The sequence below is a fragment of the Macaca fascicularis genome, chromosome 14 (genome assembly GCF_037993035.2).
Source record: "Macaca fascicularis isolate 582-1 chromosome 14, T2T-MFA8v1.1".
Lineage (NCBI taxonomy): Eukaryota > Metazoa > Chordata > Mammalia > Primates > Cercopithecidae > Macaca > Macaca fascicularis.
In genome coordinates, this window is record NC_088388.1 from 131,039,636 (window position 1) to 131,067,142 (window position 27,507).

At 43.5% G+C, this 27,507-nt stretch overlaps 1 protein-coding gene across 9 annotated transcripts in view; it reads right to left on the reverse strand.

Moving 5' to 3' along the window:
- Positions 1–27,507, reverse strand: part of OPCML (opioid binding protein/cell adhesion molecule like) — a 1,155,658-nt gene that overhangs the window by 232,691 nt on the left and 895,460 nt on the right. For all 9 annotated transcript variants that reach the window (XM_074015669.1, XM_074015668.1, XM_005580196.4 and 6 more), the window contains one exon: positions 21,516–21,748. In XM_074015669.1, the coding sequence (XP_073871770.1) occupies positions 21,516–21,748 (233 nt within the window). The remainder of the gene's footprint in view (positions 1–21,515; positions 21,749–27,507) is intronic.

The following is a 27,507-nucleotide window of genomic DNA, read 5'->3' on the forward strand; positions in this document are numbered from 1 at the left end:
ATATTACGTATATTTTACTAAAATAAAATCAATTACAAGATATATGTGAGTAAAGAAGTTGGTAGGTTTTTGTGGTAATTCAGGCAGGTGACAATGGTATTCTGAACTAGATTGTTGGGTAGTGAAGGTGAAAAGAAGTGGGTAGATTTGAGAAGTATTTTTGTTTTTTGAGACAGAGTCTTGTTCTGTCACCCAGGCTGGAGTGCAATGGTGCCCTCTCGGCTCACTGCAACCTCCACCTCCCGGGTTCAAGCGAGTCTCCTGCCACAGCCTCCTGAATAGCTGAGATTACAGGTGTACCACCACGTCTGGCTAATTTTTGTATGTTTAGTAGAGACGGGGTTTCACCATGTTGGCCAGTATTTTTGAAGAACATTGAAAAAACTTTGGTATGACACAGACAAGCTAGCTATTCACCAAACAAAAACAAACAGCTCCCTCCAAAATAAAAAACAAACCTTTTATTAACACTCAGTCCTTACCCTCGTGTCCAGTCTGCCTGCTAGATATCTGTGACCAGAGTTGGTGCTGTCATCATGCTTTGAAGATGGCAGCACTGCCATCAACTTTTATTCCTGAATGACTGCGTGTAACCTAGCCCTTTGCCCTCTCCCACCTCCCGGACAAGTGGAATATAGGAACAAGCAGTAGAGTTTCATTGTGTTAAGTCACTGTAACACTGAGGCTGCAATAAGCTGGAGTTACCTCACTTGGTACCTGTTATAGACTGAATTAGGTTCACCCAAAATTTATACATTGAAGCCATAACCCCCAATTTGATGGTTTTGGGAGACAAGGCCTTTGAAGAGGTAATGAGGGTTAAATGGGTTCATAAGGTTAGGGCCTCAATCTGATGGAACTGCTGTCCTTATGAGAAGAGGAATGATGTCGTGATCTTTCTGTGTGTAAGCACAGAGAAAAGGCCATGTGAAGACACAGCAGCAAGGAGGCACTGTCTGCAAGAGAAGAGAGCTCTCACCACATGCCAACCTTGATGCCAACTTCATCTCAGACTCCCAGCCCCCAGGGCTACAAGAAAATAAATCTCTGTTGTTCAAGGCACTCAGCCTGTGGTATTTTGTTCTGGCAGCCTGAGAAGATTGAGACAGTATCATTGGCTACAGAAAGTGAAGTCAATGTCTATGACGGTGATGTTTAAGGCTCGTGGACCTAAGTGCATGGAGGTGCCAATCACTGGGAGAGGGACACTAGACATAGGCCAGGTTTGAGTTCCTTTCTGGACATGTTGACTTCGAAGTGTCCCTAAGACATTCAAAAGAAAATGTCAATTCAGTCTACGTGGAGAGTAAATAGACTCTCACTGGCCATATTATAATGTAGTTTAACTCTTGCTCATTTGAAATAATTTCCTCTAGTTGTTTTGTGAATGTATGTTCTGCCTCTCCTCCAAAATAAAAATGTCCTTGGAGTTTTCTCAACCCCCTCCCCAATAGTTTCTAACATATCATAAATATAATTGACATTCCAGAAATCAATAAGTCGTTTTACTGATTTCTTAAGAAGTGGTGGTTTGGTATCCAGAAGGCATAGAATGATTCAGAGTATCTTAGAATATTTAGAGTAGCACTAGACTACTTCAGCCATTGATTTGCTGCAATATTTCCCAACGTATACTTCTAATGAAAGAAAAGAAAACTCCGTAAATATGGCTACTGTCTCCTTTGTCAATGTCTCTGTTCATCATTAAAAATATTAAAATATGGGCAAAAGAATTAAAGTGGGATTCAATTTGATTCCATTGAGCAAACATCCACATTGCACATTTTAGGTGCTCAGGCTGACACAACCAATGCGTCCTCCAAGTGCTTAAAATATAGTCTGAGGGTTGCAGAAACAATCCTACGAAAGACAGATAGTTATGATTTACATTATTTTATCCTCTGTGTGTAGCAAAGTGCCTAATTCAGAGACGGTGCTCAATAAATTCTCATTGAATATTCTTTCACATGGGAGATATTAATGAATATTTGGTGAATGAGCAAATGAAACAATTGATAGACTATGATATAAAATCATCTGTGAAAAAATTTTGAGAAGTGTTAAAAATATATACTCCCAGGAACAAACGTCTAGAACATTAGAGCAGAAATGGATTTCAGAGACCATCTTCTACTCTTTTATTTTATGCATTAAGAAACAGATCCTAGAAGGTTAATACATATCCCTAAGTTAGCACAGGTAATAGATATGAAACTGCCTTTGCAAAATTATGACAGTAAGAGAAATCTGAAGTAGCTCACTCCATCTTGCTTCTAACATCCAAGATGTCCTTTATCATTACTGGGGTGAACCAAACTAACTTTGGAAAGAATTTAGTTTATAGTTTAACCTTAAAGCAAGGATGACAATAGCCTTTCCCAAAACTAAACCACATTTGTAAAACTAACGAAGGTCCACAAAGTTAGGGTTACTACAGGGGCTTGAATTCTGCTAAGATACGGGCGTGGTTAAAAGATAATCAACCCTTGTTTTGGAGGTCACAAGATATGTAACTTCCCCAATTACTCTTATGCATAACACCACTATTGTGGAACCTCTGATTGGCCTTTTCAAATGTCTTTTCAGACTTTTAAATTGCTGACTCCATCCAGATCTGCTGCTTGTGATGCAACAGGCCCTGCGACCCACCCATAGGCAGACTGGGTGCACGAGGACGATTTTCCACATCCCCTGTGATTTCATTCCCAACCAACACTCCCATTCCCTAGCCCCCTGCCCACCAAACTATCCTTAAAAACCCCTAACCTCCAGGCCTTTAGGAAGACTGATTTGAGTAATAACTCCAGTTCTCTGCTGTGGCCAGCCTCGTGTCAATTAAACTGTTTCTCTACTGCATTGGCACAGTCTCAGTGAACTGTGAACTTCCTACCCACTCTGTGTCTCAGTGAACTTCCTACCCACTCTGTGCAGTGGGTAGGAAGAATTCGTTGGGTGACTACAGATACTAGAGTAGTTTTCTAGATCTTTTGACTCACCACACTGCTTTCTTACAGCCAAGTGATGATTATTTTCTAAAAGAGAGCTCTAGACCCTTGCATTCAAAAGATGTTGGCAACTTGTCATTACCTATGGACTCCACCTTGATTAGGAAACACAAAACTGGTCGGGACGCAGTACAACTTTTAACACATGAAGAAGAGCAGGCTGGTGGTCTGAAAGCTCCTTTCAGCAGAGAGATGTGCAGAATTTACTAAATGAGAGAAGCTGAGGCCCCTAGAAAACAGGCTTACCGAGGAGAAAGTTCCAGCAGCTTGCCAGAGGCATGCTCTCAAAACGTGAGAGGCAGCATCTCAACTCTTCGCCTAACTATGTGCAAGGTGACACTTGGGGAGATGGGAGCAGGACAAGGCAGGAGCCCTGCTGGATGGCTGTGGATTTAAGCTGGCCCCGACCCCTGGGTCCATCACTCATTCCCATAAATCACACTTAGGCTTCTCCCTGGAACAGCAATCATTACAGCCCCTCCCATCTCCTTGTGTTCTATGGAACCTAAAGTTTCTGAATCCGAACAGAATCCTTTCACTGCTAAGACTCGCACTTTGCATAATCCTCATGTTTGCAGGCCAACTAAATGTAAATATATGCAAATGTACTGGCAAGTTGGGCTGGCCCTCAGGCCTTCCAAAGAGACCTTTCCTGCTGCAAAAGTTGAGCATTGCCTGCTTAGAGGGAGAAGGATTAAGGAGCTGGTAGAAGAAGAGAGGGGACAACAGATAACTTTAGAAAGTAATACAGTGGGGAAAGAAGATGTAAGCATAACCTTCCCATAAATAAGCAAGTCACAGCTAGAAAGCAAAGCTCTGCTAAGGTAGCACTGGGATGCCTGTCGTCCACAGTAGCTGGGCCTGGGGAGCATTTACTCACTAGAGACAGAAAATCACTGCAAGGCAATAGTTTCTGAGGCAAAGGTGAGCATCTTCTAAATTGTATGAGGCCCAGAAATTGTTTTCCCCTTCCTAAAGTTAGCGAAGTCTATAAAACCGCTCTTGGTACAGCCACAATAGGTACTTTGTTGCTGACGTTTCACCTAGAAACCTCATAAGAACCTGCTCACACTGGCGGAGTTGCCCTGCCAGCGTTCCACAGACTTCCACAGCGAGAAATGGGAGGTGAAAGAGCGAGGTAGGATGCCTATCCTGGAGCCTAGGCATCGAAAACACACGGGAAACCCACAACAATGAGCACATCGTCTCTCGCGAAAGGCAACGTGCAGTGTGGGTGGGACTGCAAACAGCAGCGTGCGGCTTGGTAGGACGGAAGCAAGAATTAGGAAGCCCGGGATGAGCACAAAAGGAGAGTCTTCACGTCTCCTAAATCAAGAATTTACTTAGAGCCGAGGGAGAAAGGATTGGTCATTAACATCAGCCGCACACTGCAGTTGCCCACGCCTATAAAATATGGGAGTTGTAGTTCATTTGTTCACCCACACATATGCCTAAATCAATTTGTTTTAGTTCTCTCCAGCCAAATATTATCGTTTCTTTTATCATGAAATACTTATTGATTACTCATTACATGCCAGACACATTCAATAAGCATTTTTGAGCATCTAATCTATGTGCGTTCTCTCCCTTAGGGATAAACATTTCTGTTCATATAGAGGGAAAGACTGTTCCCATCCTCAGAGTGCACACATTTTGGTGGTGAAGACAGTGTAATGTGTAACGCGGTAGTTACAGCACGGTGTGATAGAGCCATACCCAGGGGTTTGGGAATTAGGAAGGCCTGAGCTCAAATGACCTTCAGGTATTTAGCAGAGAGCCCTGAACTGAGCAGGCAGAAGTAGGGAGCTGCAGGGTGCACTGAAGGGCAGGGAGAGGGTGGGGATCGCCCCGGCCATGCCGTGACATGACCATCAGGGCACACTGCACCTCCTGGGAAGGCCCTGAATAGGACAACTTCTGCCTGGCATAAGCATCATGTGTTGTGGACGTTCTCGTCAGAAGCAAGCTCTCAATGAAAGGATTGTTCCATTATCCTTTGGTCTCTCCCGCGGAGCAGGTGGCATGCACACACATCAGGGGCCCACACCTGCAAATCTAGGCAGCAGGCATCACCCGGACAGGATGTGGTGGAGAAGCTGTGTGAGGCCTCTATCCCAGAGGCACCAAGGCTCACCTTACTCAGGAAACTGGGGGCCCGTCATGATGGTAAAGTGGCTTTGTATTTGACATGCCACCACCTCCCGAACACATATGTTCCTTAAGGACCTCAATGCTGGTTAGAATCCATTCCAGTTCAGCTTGAGGAAAGGCACTGAGAGGCCCTTCCATGCACACCTCCACCTGCTCTCCTTGCCCAGAGCTGCCACGTTCACCTCTTAAGGCAGGTGCAAGAGATCCCAGGTCAGGCCTGTCCTGTTTGAGATGCTCCCAGCACCTGCCTGGCACTTTTTCAAAGTGAGTTTCCTTTGAACATTGCCTGGACGCCTGCTGATTGCCCCTGGTCTCTCTCAGAGCTATCCTTGGGCGTCTTTTTAATGGCCTGGCCTTAATTGCATTTTCCTGTATGCACTGTGGCAGTCAGCATGCAGTTTAATAAAACATTTTCAAACTGCTGGGCCCATTCTTCCCTTCCCACCTACATCTTATGCAGTAGAAGATTTTAAGCCTTATTTTGAAGGTGATTGATTTGGTGTGTTTTGCACTTGCTTTCCCGCTGTGGGGACATTTTGCCTCTATGTGTGATACATTTTTTTAAAGGAACTTTGATTTTCCTGTCCCCTCACTTTCCACCCTGCTGTTGCAGAACCAAGGACTGGGAAGCTTTACTCCTCAAGTAGCTATTTTGCCTTCTCCGATTCTGAGATTAGTTGTTGGTACTTTGGATTAGCCGTGGCCCGTGCCCGGGGGTGTCTTTCAGCGCTCGCATCGGCAGGGTGTCTGAAAGGAGGTGATGGAGATGTCTGCACCACAGCTGCAGACTTTTTTTCTTTTGAAACTAGAGAATAGGCTTATATTTATTATTTTGTCTTATTGTGGATGTGATTACAGACAAGGGAAATACATTGCCAATGAAGAGATTCCACTGGGTATGCAGTAGTGGCCCCTGAAAGACACACTCTTGGGAAGGTCTCCACATTTTCTATTTCCTAGCATAAGGAATATCGATGCTGGGATGGAAGGCTCTTAAGGAAAGCAAAACCTTTGATGAAAGCTTTGATGATGTCTTGCTGATATTATTTCTCTTTTGTTTCAAAGTTATCTGCTTCATCTCTTCATTCTCTCTCAATGAGTACAAATTGTGTGTGTGTTTTTTTTTCAGAAGTACATCTTGAACATGAGATTATAAAAGTATGACAATATTAAAACTAGTTACGAGAAGAATATTTTAAAATAGCAAGAATGTTATAAGATATTGAGGACAGAGGTATCACACATAAACACACACACACACACACATGTTCACAAGTATTCCAAAGGAGGCACAGTTATTCCAGTGTTATCCACAAAATCTAACATAATTTATCAAAACATACGACGCCAATGTTTTTATGTGATAAAATCATATTAAGATAAGTGAAGGGACAGTTCTAAAACTTGCTGAGCCACGCTGGCATGATATTTGTCATGCAATCTCAGAGGTATTTTCAGGAATTAACCTAGCAGCAGAAAACAAATAATTTTAAGAAACTATAGAGGGTTGCACCTTAATGCACAACCTCATGAAGAAGGTGGGGCAGGCTTTCTTTCCCACAGGTGACAGATGAAGATTCTGAAACATAGCAAGGTTGAGTAACTCAGTTCAGGTCACAGAGCAAGTGGTCAAACCAGGAGTTAAAGTTTACATACCTTCCTCATAGAAGCAGCTCAGTGAGACTCTTTTCCATACGTATGAATTAAGGCTTTAGCTACCATTAGTATTGCCTTTTCTGTTGAATAGACCTCAAAATTAGAGCACTTGGAAAACACAAGCCCAACCCTCGGAGGCCAGCAATGTAATTAGTTCTCAGTAGTGGTGTGGAAAGGAAGGAGGGTGGGAGAGGGTAAGAGGCAGACACCTGGCCCGCTCCTGCTGTGCCCCACGTGGGACTATTTTGAACAGCTCATTCCTACCCTGTCTCTACTGAAAACACAAAACTTGGCCAGGTGTGGTGGCATGAGCCTGTAATCCCAGCTTCTCAGGAGGCTGAGGCATGAGAATCACTTGAACGCAGGAGGCAGAGGTTGCAGTGAGCAGAGACCATGCCACTGCACTCCAGCCTGGGTGACAGCGTTAGACTCCGTCTCAAAAGAAGGAAAGCTCGCTCCTGCTGTTGCCTCTTGCTGAAGGAGCTCAGGCAGAGTGGTAGGAGAGCAGAGACCCTCTCTGGGGAGTGTGCCATTTGCCCAGAGAACCGCAGGGTGTCCTGGAACAAAGTGCAGATTGGGCTTGCGCCGCAAAGGCTGCACGCAGAGCCTCAGTCAGGCTGGCTCTGCTCTTTGGTTTTCCTACCTCCAACCAGGGAGGCAACCTCAGAACACCAAGTCACTGGCGAGGCTCCTCTGTCTCTTCATTCTTTCTCTTGACTCTCTACCTTCCTCCGCTTCCTTTGTTTTCATTCACATCCTCCATTTGCACCTCTGTGGCTCTTTGCAGGCATCTTCAAGTTCTTCTTCCATCTTTTTCCCAGATCACCTTTTACTTTCCCAGATCTCCCAGGCAGGAGCCCCACCCCTCCAGCCCTCCACTTACCTGGGCTCCTCAGACTCTTATTAAGGGGAACATCTAGTGTCAAACTCCTATGCCTCTCCCATTCAGCAAGCTCAGTTTGGTCCGTGTTAGACAGCCATGTGCCTAGAAGTGTGCGTGTTTTGCTAATTGTAAATTACATGTAAAATCTATATCCTGAATCAAAAAATTGACTGCAAACTTTGTGTCTGAAAGAGACAAAACTTTTCGTCCTCGAGCAACCTGTACCTTGGAAATGACAAACACTCCTCATGGTCGTCTGATCCCAGATCACTGACGGGATTTTAGAAAACACGCTAAGTTCTATTTAAATGTATTGCTTGGCATTTCTGGGACACAGAGGAATCTCTTCTGCCAACCCATAAATTCATTTAACATCTGTGCTTTCCCCTGAAAAATCATAATAACTAAAATAACCAATAACAATGCTATAATTAATTATTATTTCCATTAAAAGATAGGGCTTTTTTTTTTTCTACCCTGTCTCTACTAAAAATACAAAAATAGCTGGGTGTGGTGGTAGGCACCACCACAATTTAGGTGGCATTCTGGGAGCAGTATTTCTACAGCTCTGTTAGTCACCCTTCATCCGTCAGTCAGAGGGAACTCCTTCTCTGCTTTTAACTACCAAAAACCCAGTAATAAAACTCCGACTCCCAGGGAACGCATGACTCACTTACCTGCGAATTTTAGATTACCCAGGGAGCTGTTATGTTGTGTCTGAGGGGAAATAATCTATCTGAACAGAAGTTAAGAAAAAATTAAAAGAAAAAAAAAGATGAGAAGAAAGAAGAATTGAAAGAGAGGGTACAAATATCTATTACAACAATATCATCTTCTAAAGCTGTTTATGATAAAAAGAGGATTTGGTAGCTTGTATTCCAGCTATATTAAATTAAATCAAATCCAAGATCCCTTTCCCAGACACACACAGGCCTGAAAACATCAGTCCTATCACAACAAACTAGCCCCTGGGAAAAGGAATCCTCCTGGCAGTGTGCCACGGACCCTTATAAACTGTTAACCGTGGTAATGAACCAATCCAAGAGACATATTAATAATGACACGAAGAGACACGTTTGTTGTTGATTGTTGAGATGGTGGCAGATTTATTGCCAGCTTGCCAGGAGGGAGGGCTTGGCCCAGCAATGGTGCAATTAAAAACAAATTGAATACAGGGACAAAGAATCAATAATCTAACAGAGCAACTTTTAGTTTGCAAAATACAAATATAAATTAATTGACCTGAACACAGTTGCTAACTGGTCATTAATGTCTGCTTACTGGCCAATCAGAGCACATAATCCATCCCATTAAATTGATTGCAGCAGGCTGGGTCCCTGAACTTCAGCTCTGCCTGCCAGGGCAACCATCAGGGCACCTTGTTTAGGGGTGATTTTCAACACCACTAAAGCAAACGGACTGTGTTAGAAATTTTCCCCAGAAGCCCTAAATTAAGGAATTCTTTTTAAGATTTCACTAAGAACTTCTTTATTCAACAGGCATGTTTTCAATGCTACAGTGTACAGCAATCCGTCCCAAGGGAAGGGACTTGAAGGGAATAAATCCATGTTGGACGTGGCTTTTCATGGTGTGGCTGCCAATACCCACTAAGCCGCCCTTTGAGATGCTTATTCATTCCTAAGAACAATTGACATTTTCCCTCAATCTTTCATAAAATTTTAAAAGCATATTCATGACATTTTGCTATTATTTGTATGGATTAATAACTTGGCTTTTCAGTCATACTGGTCAAAACTCAAGTTATCAACAGACACTTGTGACTAATGGCTACCATGTTGAAGAGTGTACATACAGAGCATTTCCATCATCACAGAAAGGTCTATTGGACAGTACAGCTTTCTGTAGGATCTGGATATCCAGGGAGAAGAACATTAAAGGCAGATGAATTCTATAAGAAACGAAGAAGAATGCAGGACCCTGGGAAACGGGGATTACACAAGGACAAACTTGACTAGGTTGTGTGTAGGATGTAAACGTGGAGAAATAATAAATAAGAGTGGAAAGGGTGGAAGGGGGGTGAAGGATAAAAGAATACAAATTGGGCTCAGTCTATACTGCTCAGGGGATGGGTGCGCCAAAATCTCACAAATCACCACTAAACAACTTACTCCTGTAACCAAATACCACCCGTTCCCCCAAAGCCTATGGAAACAAAACAACTAAAAAAGAAAGAAACATTCCTCCTACAAAAAAGTAAAAAAAGAAATAAAGAAGAGAAGAAATAAGAGTGGAAAAGTAGGTTTGGCCCTGGGTCGCTCAGCACTTGGAAAGACGATCTAAGAGGTTTTGACTTGACTTCATTGTCAATGGGGAGCCATTAAAATACAAGTGGGGTAAGTGACATGATCAGCGTGTGCATCAGAAATACTTAGACAACACTGTTAAAATGAATAATCGGGAGGGAGAGACGAGGATTAGGTATCAATTAGGATGTGACAGGCAAAAGTCAGTAGAGAGTAAGATTCCACACTTTGAAGGTAGTGGTTGTGGGAACAGAAAGGGAGAGAATGACGTTATTGGACATGACATCTGCTTTGATAGGGAAGCAAAAGAGAAAAAGAGCCAAAGCTGAAGCCAAGGTTTTACACACAATGGTGTTTCCATGAATAGAAATGTGAATTACAAGAAGAGGAACAGGTTTTGGAGAAAAGAAGATAAGTTGTGGGTGGAACAGTTAAGATTTCTGAGGGATACCCAAGTTGAGGAACTAAGAAGATAATCATACATTACAGAACGGAATTAGCAAAGAACTAAAAACTGGAAATTTACATTTAGGAGCCAATGATATAAAGCTGATATTAACTCCAAGAAAAAAACGTTATAATTACTAAGATAAGATAAACAAAACAGAAGGAGAGAAAAAAGATTAAGGAGGACAGATCCTGACTCCACAGAGATTAGACTACAATGCCTCAAGCAGAGGCAACCTGTCAAAGAAAGCATGTGTATTGTAAATGACCCCGCGTGGTTGTCTGACCTACTTATTTAAAAGCTATGGAATTGAAAGGAAGTTAAACTAGAAGCTGAGTGGAGAATTCCATTGTCAACAGAAGTGAGTTTAAAATAAAGCCTTGTACTTATCAGCGGTGCCCTTAGCTTCTCTGAGCCTTAGTTTTCTGATTCAAAAAAATAGGAACATGAATCCCGCCCTCTGGGGTTAATTGGAAAATAGAATCAGATAATGTTTATGACTGCCACCCCACTTAGTTAACCCTTGAACAATATAGGGGCTGGGGTGATGACCACCACACAGCTGAAAATCTGCATATAACTTTTGACTCCCTCCAAATTTAACTACTAAGAGCCTACTGTTCACCAGAAGCCTTACTGATAATAGGAAACAGTTGATTAATGCATATTTCATATATATATATTATATACTGCATTCATATAATAAAGTAAGCTGGAAAAGGAAAATTAGACTAAGTAAATTATAAGGAAGAGAAAATACATTTACTGCTCATTAAGTGGAAGCGGATCATCATAAAGGTCTTCATCCTCATTGTCTTAACGGTGAGTAGGCTGAGGAGGAGGAGGAAGAGGAGGGGTAGGTCTTGCAGTCTCAGGAGTGGCAGGGATGGAAGAAAATTCACGTATAAGTGGACTTGCATGGTTCAGACTCATATGGTTCAAGGGTCAATGGTACTCAATGGATGATAACCATTGCTTATAATTACTAAAAAAGATTATTGACTGTTTTCCTTGTGATTATTTTGCTTCACTTCTATTGCTCTTCAATTTCTATCCCTACAGAGGAGAATTTTAGTGAACGAACAAAGACTTTTTTGAGAAGCCAGAATAAGCATAGGGACAACAGTTACTATTGTCAAGGCATTGTGTTTGAGGGTAAAACTTGTTAACTAGGGGCTCAAAACCAGGTTTGGGAATGCAAGTGAGACTCTCCAAATCTGTGTACACCTGCGATGTGTAGAAAGACATCACTATTCGGAATTCACAGTTTACTTGGATGCCAAACAGATGACTAACTGATCTCCTGGGTGGTGAGGCTTGAAACCTTATGTAAGATCCTGACTATATGAGGGTCATGGTGGATACTAATCTATCGGGAGAGTTTATGAACATTTACCAATTTGTCCTTCTTCTGAGGTGTGATTGCTCCCCTCCTCACAGCAGCAGGAACGTGAGGGAAAAGATCTATTTACTGGAGCTATTGGCAGACAGGCCTCTTAGGAAATAAGCTGAGATCACCATGCAAATTGAGCAGAACATAACAGGCATTTCATTTTCCCTCCATCTCCGTATCAGTGATGATTTTCAGAACAGGCATTATGACTGTTCCGTTTGTTTAATTCTATTGCAAACAAGGCAGATGACAGCTCCAGGCCCTGACACTTCTCTCTCTCTCTCTCTCTCTCTCTTTTAAGGTGGAGTCTCACTCTGTCGCCCAGGCTGGAGTGCAGTGGTGTGATCTTGGCTCACTGCAACCTCCGCCTCCCTGCTTCAGCCTCCCCAGTAGCTGGGACTACAGGTGCATGCCACCGGGCCCAGCTAATTTTTTCTGGCTACTATAAAAATCATCGTCAAACCAGGTGCCAGGACTGGCAGCCTTTTCTTGGATCATGTCAATGCGTCTCTGTGCCTTTTTCCCAGCCCGGCCTCTGAAGTGGAAGTGCTGCCTCTTGCGGGTCCGCTCGCGCTTTGTTCTGACGGTGTGTTCATCCAGTGCTGCCTGTCACAGGGTCCACCCCGCTTTGCTCTGACGGTGTGTTCATCCAGTGCTGCCTCTTGGGGGTCCACCAGGGTTTTGTTCTGACGGTGTGTTCATCCAGTGCTGCCTCTCGCAGGGTCCGCCCGGGCTTTGTTCTGACGGTGTGTTCATCCAGTGCTGCCTGTCACCAGGTCCACCCGGGCTTTGTTCTGATGGTGTGTTCATCCAGTGCTGCCTGTCACCAGGTCCACCCGGGCTTTGTTCTGACGGTGTGTTCATCCAGAGTCACATTTGGTTTTGGTCTCACTCACCTTGGAAAATACCGACTTCCTCCTATTTTTATAATTCATGGACTATAAGTGTCCGAGGAGAAATTGAGTGTGTCCTTCCCCCTCTCCTCTCCTAGACAGAGGCTCAGCCTACATATTTGATGGGTGGTGGGATGGAATTCCAGAGGCCATGGAGAAAATAGCCATAAAATCTATAAAAACTGTGTGAAGTGTGTGTGTGAGTACAGAAGAAACAGACAAAACCCATGAAAGCTGTGTGTATGTAAGAGTGTGTGTAGGTGCGAGTGCATATGTCTGTGCGTGTGTGTGTTACGCGGTGCCTGTGTGTGTCTTAGTTGCGATGCAGAGCAGAACAAAGCCCCATATTTATCCTCACAACAATGGGCGAAAAGGCCTGATACAAGGAGAAATCTTTTTTTTTTTCTTTTTTCACAAACTGTGTTGTGAACTGTGTTGTCACCAACTACACACAATGTCATGAAAGGTCACAACCTAGGAGACTCAGTGAAGGTCAACATGAGGTGTCAGATTCAGGCAATATCTGAGAAACACAGTAGTCTGAGAGCCGGGATAGGACCACTGCATGGTGGGGTGAGTGTGGCCTTGCTCTAACCCTGAGGGCAGGGGGCGGGGCAGGTGCACAAGGCGGTGTGGGGACCCCCTCCCAGTGAAAGGAGACTTGAGATCCCTTCCTTTATGTGCTATAGAGGGTGTTCTTGACAGTAACTTCATTCTTGATTCCTTCTGTGTTGCAGCTGTCTTCTTAGTTACCTAACCCTTCCATAAAGCCTGTGTGTATATACACATATACATATATACATCTCAAACACGAACATATACATGTGTATATCCAAGCATATATATGTGTATCTTTACATACACACACACATATATATATATATGCTTGATGTTTGACGATTTCTCCGTCTATCAGGTCTCTTCTCCCATTGTGAGAAGAGATATGTTGTTTGTTCTGCTTAGGAAGTAAGACACAGAGATACCACGCACCCACTCACACTCACTCACAAACGCCCTCACACACACACACACTCTTACACACACACACAGCTCTCACGTCTGTTTCTTCTGCAGTAACAGGCACACACTCACACAGTTTTTGTTTGTTTGTTTGTTTTTGTTTTTGTTTTGAGACAGAGTGTGGCTGTCGCCCAGGCTGGAGTGCAATGGCACCATCTCAGCTCACTGCAAGCTCCGCCCTCCAGGTTCCCGCCATTCTCCTGCCTCAGCCTCTGGAGTAGCTGGGACTACAGGCGCCGCCACCTCGCCCGGCTAATTTTTTCTATTTTTAGTAGAGACGGGGTTTCACCGTGTTAGCCAGGATGGTCTCAATCTCCTGACCTTGTGATCCGCCTGCCTTGGCCTCCCGAAGCGCTGGGATTACAGGTGTGAGCCACTGCGCCCAGCCACTCACACAGTTTTTATAGGTTTTATGGCTATTTCCTCTGTGGCCTCTGGAATTCCACCCCACCGTCCATTAAATATGTGTCCGCTTGACGTGGGTTGTGGAGGTTACAAATGTCAAAGAAGAACTGGGAAGCAAATGGCATCTTTCTCTTCCACCTTCTCTAACCAAAAACTTGAACAACAAGGTTTACAGTCACCCCAACTAGCAGTGTTAGCAAGGGACCCTAAATCCTAAAGCCCCTGGAGAAAAATACAAATAAGAAATAGTAAGAACAATGACAGAAGACTGCGATTACTTTCATACCAACCTAATAATTGTCCCATCAGCAGGTGAAAGTAGGAGAGACACAGAGTGCAGAGACTCCTGGTTGCACACAAATTCTCAGATAAATTACACTGAAAAATCGTAACAGAATAACTAGAAAGGACTTTCATACCACCAGTTCAACCTTTCCATTGCAAAGTCAAGGAATGACGCTCAGTAAAGTCCTTAACCTAATTTTGGCTGTGCGCTTTATCTGCACAAATACACAGAATTTGCAGCTTAGAGACCCCTTCTCAGAATCTTATTTCCCATTGACATACACACACACACACACACACAAAACACACATGCACACACAATCACACATGGGATTAAAGTATGCATATGTGCACATGAAGAAATTACTCTGAATTCTACTCTTCACCCCATGATAAGAAACCGGGAGAGGAATGTCTTGGAGACGCAGGCCTGCGCTGTTAGGAGCCGAGCGCAGTCTGAGGAGTGAGCGTTCTGCTGGCCGGTCCTGTTGTTTTCCACTCTTCTACCCTGCCTTTGTGAAGAGTAAATGTGATTACAATTTTAAATAGAGGTTGAATACATCAAATTTATTTCAGGTTAACTGCCTGCTTTTCTTTAAGTCTATGAGCACACATGTTCGTTTAAACGTTTGGGTAATATTTAGGAAAAGAGGAGAAAATCGCCTAAAAAAAGAGATTGCTTACAAAGAAAGAGTTGAAAATAGGTAAATCCCTGGCAAAATTGTGACCTATGGTCCTGTCTCCCTGGGCCTGCTGCAACCGCTCCTTGGTGCAATCCCAGGATCCACCTGCTGCCCCCAACCCAGAATTGTCTCCTCAAGGCCCACCCTTTTCTGGAGCACCTCTGAAGGCTGACATTTTTCTCACCTAAGAACAAGTGCTTGTCTACGTACTCAACTCTGAGTCACTGGTGTGTTGAACACTCTGCTGGCTACACAGTGAGTACACCTGGCCTTGGGTGTTGCTTTGACACTTCCTCGCTAGTGTTAACTTGGATAAATCACTTCCAAGTCTCTGAATCTCACTTTCTGGTCTTGGAAAGGTTTGCTTTCTATTCTGTCATCTTGGGCTTTTGGGAAGCATAATCAAAAGAGATAATGCATGTAAAGTGGCTTGTTAACTATTTGTATTTTGATACCTTTTTTTTCATGAGAAAAGCTTAACCTCCACGAGTAAGTCTAGTGAAAGGGATTTAAAGCATGTGGCAGCCGCATCAGCGTTGGATAAGGTGTTAATCTTTCTAAGCCTCCGTTTCCTTATTTGTAAACATGACTAGGGTGTATATTTTGTAGAGTGGATAGATGTAAGGAACGGCTGAGATAACGTTTATACTTAGCACGCCCAACGCTGAGGTTGGTTGGTGATTAGCAATATCTAGGACTGGCAGGACTGGGAACCCATTTTCTTTACATGCAAAACTCAACTTCAGATACCAGCCAAATCACCTGAACTGACACCAGGCGAAGAGATGCAGTCTTTTGTTTACATAGAAATTGCATAAGCTTGCTGTGGAGCCTCCTATGTAAGAATTTAATAAAATTCATCATTTCTAGCCCTCTGCATAAAATTGGGCTTAGCAAGAGGAGTTCATTCCATAAAAGGAAGTACCCTGTAGTGAAGAGATTTCCAAACAAGGCAGGAGAGTAGGTGGAGGACACCAACATCCAAGAAGCAACCATAGACAGGTCGTCTTACTCCATCTATCTCCAACAACGACGACAATGACATACCACTGGCACACACAGATCTCTGCGTTCTTTCAGAATGCTGAAGAGCTCATGACAGTTAGAATGACAATGAGATTCAGGATCTGCAGAGGGGCCAGGGTTTTCAGTATTTAGATAGGATAAAGTGGTAACATTTAAAATGCACATCCCTCGAGGGATGAGCTACTAGAAAATTAATTATCCTCTCTTTGCCCCCTCACAGCCTCTCTACATCATTTATTGTAGCTTTGGTGTCCCATTCCCACCACTAATTTTCTTTCTTGAGCTTTGTCCTCAACTTCTGTTGCTACAATGCAATGCAATGCAGTATCAGTAGAAGGAAATATGACAAACACACACATACACACACACACACACAAAGAGAGAGAGAGAGAGAAAGAGAGAGAAATCCTGAAAATGTTCCATGATCTAGAGCAAAGAACTAACTTTGGATGTCGTTGGCCTTGGAGGGACTGCAGTATGCTGAAAAGACACTACTCTCAAAGTCCTGTGGCCATGGTTCAAGACCCACCTCTGCTACTTACTCACTGGGGACTCCGTCAGGCTCAACCTCCATGAGCTGCAGTTACCTAATTTGCAAATGGAGATAACAGTCACTGCATTACAGTCTCCCAGGGTTTGTTGTGTGGGTCAAAGGTGACAAAAACTGTGCCATCTCTGTAAAGTACTAGACAAATGTAGGAAATTTGTGTTATCCTTTCAGAACAATCTCTCAGTTTGTCACATTGAGGACCCTCTCACCTCCAGGGACCTTTTCCCCATGACTGTCCTCTCCGAGTCATCTGGACATATTTTGACTCCCCTGCCACCCATATCTGTGGGAAGAAGCTTTATGATCACTGTGTTCCTATGCCACTCCAGTAGCCATATCAATCTGCTTCTGCTCATTGTACAAACATTTGCCGAGTGCCTACCATGCCTCAGATGGTGTGCTAAGTGCTAGGTTGGATATAAATAAATTATGATTCTTACTGTTCTCTAAAATAGTTAACCTCGGAACATTTACCTACTCTCCAGCCAGGAAATTCATGCTGAATCTCAAATATACCCTTTCTGGTGTTAGATTACACCTGTTCCCTAGTTCTGCAACATCTATGTAATGTTTGTGTGTTGTTTATCCCTAGACCTCGTAAGCCCAAAGCTGTTCTTTCCAGGAGGCATAGGATCGTATCTCCCCAATCACTAGCATTTCTCCAAAATTAAAAAATCTGGGTGATATCATTTTAATTCTTCCTCTTTCCAGGTATGAGGATGAATGCTCTCAGTTTCCTGTGGACAGTGCCTCTCAGGCACATCTGGCTCTTTGCAGGTAGGCCATGGTCACCCTGGCTGCACTGCTTAGCGGGGATGGGAGTCACTCCTGCCTGTGCTTGTGCCTCCAGCTTCTCCCGCTTTCTCCTGATCTGCAGGGCTGCCAGGCTGATTTTCCCCCCAACTAATCCGACCCCACAGCGGTGCCTCCCCCTTGCTCCAGATTTCCTCCACACTGAGGTATGCAGCCTAGATCACATTATCACATGCTCACACAGTGCCTGCGCTGATCCCCTCAGTGGCTGAGATGTACCTCGGGTATCAGTGACACGATTTTAATGAACGCAGCTTCTGTTCTCAATGAGAAGGATTTGGAAATTAGTTCCATCAGATATGTGGCAAAGGCCACCTTCTACAACAGGAAAGGGCAGGCAGGGAGGTTGGTGGCAGAGTATCTCTCAGGCACTCCCATGGCAGGAGGGAAAAAGCTGGGTCCCGTAGGTGTGCACTCCCTTCTGCTGATGGCATCTGGTTGGCAGAAGGAATGAGATACCCACCTTCTCAAATGGACAGAAGATGCATAAACACCTTTTTGTTTTTATAAACAGACAAGTGGCAGCTCGGAAATTTTTCTGTTTTTCTCATTGCAAAATCAATACCCATCAGCAGTTTGAAATTAAAGGTGAGATTAGGCCTCAGTTTTATGCATGCCTTATTGTCTTCCAAAAGCTTTCTACTCAGTCAGATAAATTTTCTTTAAGAGGATTAGGAAACTTTCATTATCTTTATCTAACCTGAACTAACACTATGTCTGAAAAATTAATCTACAGACTGGACAAAAGCTGATGGCTGCTGGGAGAATAACTCTGGGGCTTCTTTCTAATTGAGTAGTAGGGTCTCTACATCCACCCTCTGGTAATTCAACTGCCTTCCAAAGAAAGAGCAAGTCACTGCATCACTAAGCAAGGGGAAAGAATTCAGCTTTCTGACCGCCTTCACTGCAGCCACTCAGTAAAGCTACAAACCAGCCTGCCAAGGATCCCAAGAGAATGTCCTCCTCGAGAGATCTTCCCAAAGAGAAGCTTCTCCCCAAGAGAATGTCATCCCCAAGAGAATGTCATCATCAAGAGAAACTCCTCCCCAAGAGAAGATCCTCCCCAAGGAAATGTCCTCCCCAAAGGAATGTCATCCCCAAAAGAAGATCTTCCCCAAGAGAAGCTCTTCCCCAAGAGAAGCTCCTCCCCAAGAGAAGGTCCTCCCCAAGAGAACATCATCCCCAAGAGAAGCTCCTCCCCAAGAGAAGGTCCTCCCCAAGAGAAGCTTCTCCCCAATAGAAGCTCTTCCCCAAGAGAAGCTCCTCCCCAAGAGAAGCTCTTCCCAAGAGAAGCTCCTCCCCAAAAAGAAGGTCCTCCCCAAGAGAACATCCTCCCCAAGAGAAGCTCTTCCCCAAGAGAAGCTCTTCCCCAAGAGAAGGTCCTCCCCAAGAGAACGTCCTCCCCAAGAGCAGGTCCTCCCCAAGAGAAGGTCCTCCCCAAGAGAAGATCCTTCCCAAGTGAAGCTCCTCCCCAAGAGAAGCTCCTCCCCAAAAGAAGGTCCTCCCTGAGAGAAGGTCCTCCCCAAGAGAAGATCCTCCCCAAGAGAAGGTCCTCCCCAAGAGATCGTCATCCCCAAGAAAAGCTCCTCCCCAAGAGAAGATCCTCCCCAAGAGATCATCATCCCCAAGAGAAGCTCCTCCCCAAGAGAAGGTCCTCGCCAAGAGAACATCATCCCCAAGAGAAGCTCTTCCCCAAGAGAAGCTCCTCCCCAAGAGAAGGTCCTCCCCAAGAGAAGCTCTTCCCCAAGAGAAGCTCCTCCCCAAAAGAACATCCTCCCCTCCCACCCCCACCCATCCTGACTTCCTCTGGACTTACCCAGACCACCTCAGAGGGCTGCAGCCAGAGAGTCAATTGGCCTGGAATGTGGAGACTGAGGAGCTGACCTCTGGAATAGATGCCATGCTGTCCTCAGACTTTTTCTGACCTGAAGCTTGGAGGTCCACAGGGACACCTCATAGGCTGCCACATCCCACCCAAGGGATCGCTTAGCATGTGTTATGGAGAACATCCTTTTCTGTCGCTGGGCCCCCAGCCCATTATGTTGTGCATTGACTTTGATGTGCTTACATCATCTGTCTTAGTTCTTGAAAAGGGATAGGCTTGCTCGGTTTGAGTCTGTTTCTCTACAGTGCCTGACAGTTCTTTTTTATTTCAGTGCCACATTTCCTGAATTTGAAGATAACTTTGCTGTCAAGGCCACAGAGGTGGCACTGAGGTGTCACTTCCGACGCCGAGAATGTCAGCTCCTCTGGAACCAAGCCCAGGTGCAGGCAGGTGGGGGAGTGAGAGCTCACAGTCTCTTGTTTTCTACACCCTCAGAAACTTTCAACAGATAGCCCAGCTCATCTCCGACGACTGATCTCACCGAGTGCCTCTGTCGTCCTCTGAGGAGAAGTATCAGATGTGACAGCTGTCTTGATCTCCAGATGGCAGGCAGTCTTGTCGCTCCAGAGCCGTGGGTGGACGTGTATGGAGAGTGGAAACCCGCAGCGTCTGTAGACGTCTGTCGGATGGCAGGCGTGTGTGAACGCCTGAAAGCACGCGACGAGGGGAGCAGGGCTTGGAGGCTGGGCAGGAGCAAAGCTTCAGGCAGCATGGCAGAGCCAGGGACTGCTGGGGAACAGCAGTGGCAGCAGACAGCTCTCTGGCCCCACACATGCCGTTACAAATGGCTACAGAGGCAGGCCTGGCTGCTTGCGCCAAAAGGAAAGAATGGGCAACCTGAATGGTACAAGTGACTGAAGCATGAATAGACAGCCCCCATGCAACCTCTCTCTAGGATACCGATTGAAATGAGCAACATCACGGTCTTTTTTTTTTATTTTTAAACCAGAGATGAGGAATCTATCTTAGCTAAGCAAGGATGCCATACACGTTTCACAAACTAAAAAAAAAAAAAAAAAAAAAATCTGTTGAATCTATGACAGATGGGATCTGATAAAAAGGCAGATGCTAAAGACTAAATCACACATAGGGACCCTTTCCGAGAGCTCACTGTGTTTCCTCAAGATATCTGCAAAGGAGGCTCTGAAAGAAGTCCACCTGAACCTTTCATTTGGTGGAGGAAGGATGTGTCACTGGGTGACGGAACTAATGTGCTTAGAACTTCATTCCTGCCATGAGCCAATACCTGACAGAAATTGCTTTACATGGTGATGATAGTTGGGGTCAAGTTCAAAATAAGTTCACTTGGATTGCTGCCTTGCTTTAAAATGGTTCTCAAATTCTCGGAACTGCTATCTGCATGTGTTTTTAATTCTCAATATTTAATATCTGAGAATCTGACATTTCTTCAGCCCCATTTTTGAGGTGTAATATGAAATTTAAATTAAAAGCTATTTTAAAATGCACATGTGATACCATTCTTGGGCCATCCTGATTCACATTTTTAAAGGAGAGTGGAAGAAGTTGCTAAGTCTTCCTTCCTCCTTCCCCCTTTTTAAAATTGTCTGAATTTATTACCAACATTGACCTGCAGCTATCATTCTGACTAACATCCCTCTTGGATGTGGGCTCCATCGTCAGGCTATGAGAGAGTGTTAAAACACAGCAGCCTTGCCAGGGAGGATCTGCCCAAACAGCACTCAGAGACCCCTCCAGGGCACGCGTGACCAGCAACTGTGCAAAAGCAGTCACGTCACAGGGTTTCTCATCAGCATTATTAGTCTTTTATTATGACATAAGCCTATAAGAGAATTAAAAGGCACTGAGAGTAGTACCGTATTTATCTATGTTTGAACGTATCTCAGCCCAGCTCCAGAGTGCTAAGTAACTTACGAGAGCTCAACCAGTGCATGTTACACAACTTACTGATGAGAACAGAAGGGCTAAAGATAACATTTACAAACTCTGAGAAGATATTCAGCACTCAGTTAAGTACCCATTCGATGGGAAAAATTCCAAGACATATACTCAAACTCTGGATCCAATAGAGGAAGATGACTTTTGTGTCTTCACACACAAGTAGAAGAAACACCAACATGGTTCTTCCCTTCCATCACTGACGGGAATGGCAACCCCAGATCCAGCTGGGACTTACCTTGCACTATGAGGTGAACCCGGGATGTTTTGGGATGATTGTCTGTCTGCACAGAGCAGGTGTACGGACCTTCATCATACACATCCACGTTTTGGATCATGATGCTGTACTGGGTTGGTGTATTGACCAGGATGATCACACGAGGGTCTATGGACCACTTGTCATTCCCAGCGTAGAGGATGGTGCTGCGGTTTAACCAGGCCACCCGGGTTACCCGGTCATCTATGGTGCACCTGCAGTGGGGCCGGGAATGGTGGAGGGAGGAAGAAGGGAAAGAGAGTGGAGAGATTATCTAATGTGGTAGATATGATGTTGCATTCTGAGGAGTAATTGAAACAACATAACACAGTACTAAAAGGAAGCAATTACTGATGAAACTTCCTAAATATAAACTAAGAGTGACCAAAATCATCTTGAAGAACTGACAATACAAAATCACTTCTATTTGATTTCGAGACATATTATGTGAATATCTTTGCCATCCATTCGCTTTCCCTGTTATTTTTTTCCCATAGGCTTATATGAAAATTAGTTTATGTTTCTTGAGCACATTTACCACTTTGAGGAAGAAGTGGCCCAGGGGCACATGGGAGAGAGAGTGGATCAGCATTTCAAATAGGTCATAGATAATCCACAAAGCAAATACTTAACTTGTAGTTAATCAAAAATTGAACATATTTACCTCCAGACCTCCCTGGTGTTGATAATCTCCTTATACCCCTAAGCAGCCCAAAGCCTGCAAACTACAATTTATAACATGGGTTGGTAAAGTTCACCTTAGAAAGCCAACACTTTTTGAGGAAGTCAAAACTGCATCTTAGGACATCAGGAGAGGAAAGAAGAAAATTATCAGCAGAGTCCCTGTTCCTCAGACACTCTGTCCCATTGGGAGACAGAACAAGGCTATTATCAAAGCAGGGAGCTGTGCTCCACCTCCCACCTACTCTCCTTAACAATTTGAGGCTATGAACACAAACGAGACCCATGTGTCGGTGTGGATGACCTGCGGGCTGTCAGGCCTGACACAAGACTGAACGTGCTGGACGTCTGTGCATGTGCCCAGGAACTGAGGACGTGGGAATGGAAGCATGAGGAAACAGAATGCTTTCTAAATGTGGGTGCACACCCATCACTCCATGCTACACATAGGAAGGCACAATGACAACCAGCCTTGCCAATGTCCTGGCAGAGAGAGGAGGGACGTGAGTCCAACACCTGCAGGTGAGGAGAACACGGGGAATAGGCATGGCCTTCCCTCACTGGATCTGACCTAACACTTGGGTGGCAGCAGTGATCCTTCAGGCAGGTCTCAGGAGACAGAAGGACCCCAGAGACACTGGCCACAGTAGAGAGGTCAGGATCTGGTCAAGTGGCCAGTCTCACCTGGCCTGAGTGGCTCAGGGTCTCCAAGCACCAGAACCACAGCCCTCTAGAATGGGGAAAACACCGGATCTATGGCGGTCCTCTCCTTGGTTGGTAGGAAGAATAAAAGTAATACCAGCTTCCAGTAACCCAGGCCTTTTTATGAACTGGCCCATCTGCCCTTCAGCTGCTGAGAAGTTGGGTAGGGAGGGTATTAGGCACTCTCACAGTATCGTAGGAAGAGATTTTTCTTTGCTAAATAAGCATGTGAACAATACAAAGTGAATAATACATGTAAATAACACCAAGATGATACAGGCCCAGCTAACCATTCACTCCTCACCAATGCCCAGCACCCACTGGTGATTTGGTAGCAACTTGTTATATCTCGGTCTACATCTTACTCCTTATACACATGCATGAACTTGTATGAAGCTTGTGTTGATTTGTTTTCACCTGAAATAGAATCATACTCTAATATTCCAATGAAACTATTTTTTTTTTTTATTTGACCACAGGCATCCCTTGCACACCAGCAGTTACAGACCTCAATGCAAGCTTTCTAGGTAAGCGAGTTTCCAGGGCCCAACTGCATCCACCAGTAGGACCTGATAATTTAGGTACCATTGAATAATTCTTTCCCATCATTATAGAAATGTCATTGGTATAAAGAAAAATTGAAGTCATGTTATCTCTTCCACATCATGAGGCATCTCACTTCTTTTCCTGTTGTTTTCTTTCTTCCATAGCATTTTTCTATTTCCCTTATGATGCCCTAATGGATCTTAAACTCTAATGGATCCTTCCTGCTCCCCACTTTCAAAGGCTTTTCTTAGGGAAAAAATATGATAAATGTATTCATTCTCAACTGCAAATGACTGATAAGGGCAAACCTTTCCTAAGGATAGGTGAATTTTCATAAAGAAGGAATCCCTGTTTGAAGAGTTCCTCCCAAAGAAAGTTCGAATAGTAGAATTCCAAAAATGCCTGGAAGTAGATGCTAAATTGAGACAGAGTGAAGGGCGTGATGTTCCAGTCCCTTCTAGTTGTGTGGTCTTCGAGGCACCACACAACCCGAGTGACTAAGTGAAAACAAATATTCTTGCTTTAATTTTGCTCAGTTATGTAACCCCTTGCACATTTTTAAGTTGCCATAAAAAATCGTGTAAGCTACAATGGAAAAGGATGAATTTTTTGGTCTTTAGAAAATATTCACATTTAAAATATTTTTTTAAGTTACAAAATTCCTGTGTGTGTGTGTGTGTGTGTATTTGTTCAGTAGAATTTAAATATCATAGTGATTAATGCTCATGATTATCTGCCTTCAAAATTCAGGAACTCTTTTTCTAAAAGTCATAACATGTGCATTGTTCCTTTTTAAACTGGAACTTGTTTTCCCATTATATATCTTCTGCAGAAAAATGTATTTCATGCTTGAAGGTCTTTTATTGATCGCCTACCATATTTATTTGCAACCAAAAATATATAGAGATTGAAATTTAAATTTATTTTATGTCTTATGACCATAAAACTTTAAGCAATAATATATTTCTTAAATGAATGGTCATTAGAAATATAAAATTGATAGAACATAAATATATAGCACATTTTGTTAAGTAATAATTAAACATGAAAAAGTAAACTTACTAGAAATACAGCTTTTAAATAGATGGATAAGCCCCTTTTTTAAATGCCATAGATAAATATCACATACTGCTAGAAGGAGATGGAGTTCAGGATCAATTCTATTCCCACTTTTGCTTTTAGAGAAACCTCGTTCACGTAAGAACATGGAAATGAAAATTGTGCATAGCAATGCCACTCAATTATTTGAATGCTTTCCAAGATATATGCCAAAAATCACATAGTAATATAGCTTCAAAGATAATTTTAATGATCTCGCAGCTGACAAATCAATTAATTCCTCTTTCAATTTCTTTTAACGCAATGAATTGGAAAATACCTGACTTGCAAAGGGGTTTATAACCCAGTATTAAATTCATTCAATTTCTCAGTATCTGGAAAGCATATGATACCATTTTACCAGGCCTTGTCAAATGACTATAAAAAGATGTTATTATTTTACTGGAAGTGCCTTGTTTAACCCAATACACTCAGAAATGTTGGGAAAATATATTATACTGTTTATTTTAATATGCTAAATCACAGTGCCCTCTGTTAGAACATGTCTCATCTCCGAGTTCTAATTCAAAATGGAGAATGCACTAGCTTGGCCATGAATCTATTCCTGATGCAATCAGGTATCATTGCCTTTAGTGCTCTGTTTTGCTTCTGTGGGGGTCTCCTTCGAGACTGGTACCCCGCTCCATCATAGTCGGGTGATGGAGGTGACAAAGAAAACGAAAGAAGGTTGTCTCCTGGATGGTGTGTGAAGTGGGAGCTGTCAGAAGGGAGATGCAGAATTACATTGCAACCTCAGGCACTTACTCAAGCAGATCAACTTTAGGTAATTTGAGATCTTTGAAGTGCATTTCCTGAATCTTATCATTGTCCTTGTACGGACCAACCACTACAGGTTGAGGGTGCATAGAACCGGTGCAAATGGCCACAGGCTTGAGTAAGGGCGGACTTTGAAACAGGTCAATCCAAAACTGCTCTCTGGGCCAGAGCACGCTCTCAGTGCCCTGGTCACACAGCCCTTGGAAAGCCTGTGTTTTCCTTGGTTAATCCTGCGTCAGGTGAGCGGCCATGATCCGGTGTACTTGCTCTTGGACCTGGGCCTCCTTATGGGCATGGAGTGCAAACAGAAAAGAGTAACTGAGGAAAAGCCATCTCTCTAAATGGGCAAAGATGGTTCCCAAGTTTGTATGGTTCTCAGAACCTAACGACAGAGAAACTGAGTGAAACAATGAAGTCAGTTGAGGAAAGTTATTTTCCTCATGATGTTGCTGTGCTTCAAAAGAAAATGTAGTTTCATGGCTTTGTGCTTTCTTCCATCACCTTAGGACTCTTCCATGGTCCCCTGAACAGCAGGAAAGAGAACGCAGGGAAGGACTTAAAAAGTTGGCTTGAGTGCTCTTCTAAACTCAGGCTCCTTCCCTGCTGTCTGTGGCCATGTCCTGGACCCTCATTAACAAGAAGCACAGAGGGGAACACTTTTGATGTTAACTAAGGGGGAGCCAAGAGGCACGTTGAGGAAGGTTAATGACAACTTTCTGATCTCTTGGAAATTATTTCAGATATTTTAAATTCTTACGTTCCAAGCTAACCCTACCTACTGATCCTTGATAAAACAGAACTCATTACAACTACATCACAAGTAACCTCTAATAGTGTATATTGCTTGTACAGAACCAGGCATAGTCGTAAGAACTTTCAATATATCAAATCATTCTATCCTCATAACTACCCTTTGAGATGTGTTCTGTTAATATTATATCCACATTTTACAGATGAGGAACCTGAGGCACAGACAGGAAAAAAGGAAACCTATCTGGAAGACACTCGTACACATTCTTAACCTCTAGCCATGTGTGAGGAAAGAAGGTGTAAATGAGAGTCTGGAAGAGCAAAGAAACGCCTGACAGACATCAGAAGGCAGAGATCTTTCTGAATATGTGCCATGGGGTTAAGATCCAGGGTTGTTTTGTTTTGTTTCCAGAGGAAGAGGTGCAGTTAGGGAAATCCATGCCTTAAAGCGGTGGTTTTCAACCTTGACTGTGCATCAAAAACAGATTGCTGAAGCCAGCCCTCAAAGAGCCTTTGGTTCACGGGCCTGGAGGGAACAAGAATGTGCATTTTCAACGAGTTCCCAGTGGATGTTGATACTGCGGCTCTGGGGACTCCTCTTGGAGAACCACTCACTGCCTTAAAGAAACCAGGCAAGTGATGGGCTGGAATTTTAATCAAAATAATCACGGAAAAGTAAAATCGGTCGGCTTTAACTTTTTTGTGTTCTTTACTTTTGTTTTTATATTTTGTCTTTGAAAATGCAAAAAAAAATAAAAAATAAAAGTGCCACGATTCATTCAACAGATATTGAATGAGTGCCTAAGGTGTACGAGGTAACTTCCTAGGAGCTGAGAACACAGTAGGAACAGGCCAACAATGTTCCTGCCCCATGACACTACACCTAGTGAGAGACAAAGGAAACATGTATGTCTAGATATATTTGTTTCAGAATGACACCTGGAGAGAAATAAAACAAGGTAAGGAATGGAGAGTGTATCATGGGAACTGTGAACATATTTGGAACAGAATTCTCAGGAAATGCCCTTCCATGGCCTATGTGCCAGATGTTGAATGGCTGAATGTCTATAACTCTAAACTTGGGTGCCATAAGATGCATGTCCAAAAATTATGTCTAACTTTAAAATGAAATTCTCATCTCACATACATGCACAGATAGCTGCAGGAACATTTAAGTGATCTGGGTGGTTGGAGAGCAAGTCTTTTAAACCAGCTTCAGCAATGGTGTCCTCATATATTGATGACTTTGTACGTGTTCGAAGAATTGATAATTGATATTTTGAAAAACTGAGAGTTAACTAGAAAATGCCTTTACAGTTCCTCCTTTGTTATGGTGATAATACCTAAAACAGGGTGCATACCCTTGTGTTTTAATTAGTAGACAAAGGCAAATGTAGTTAAATCTGTAATTCAGACTCAT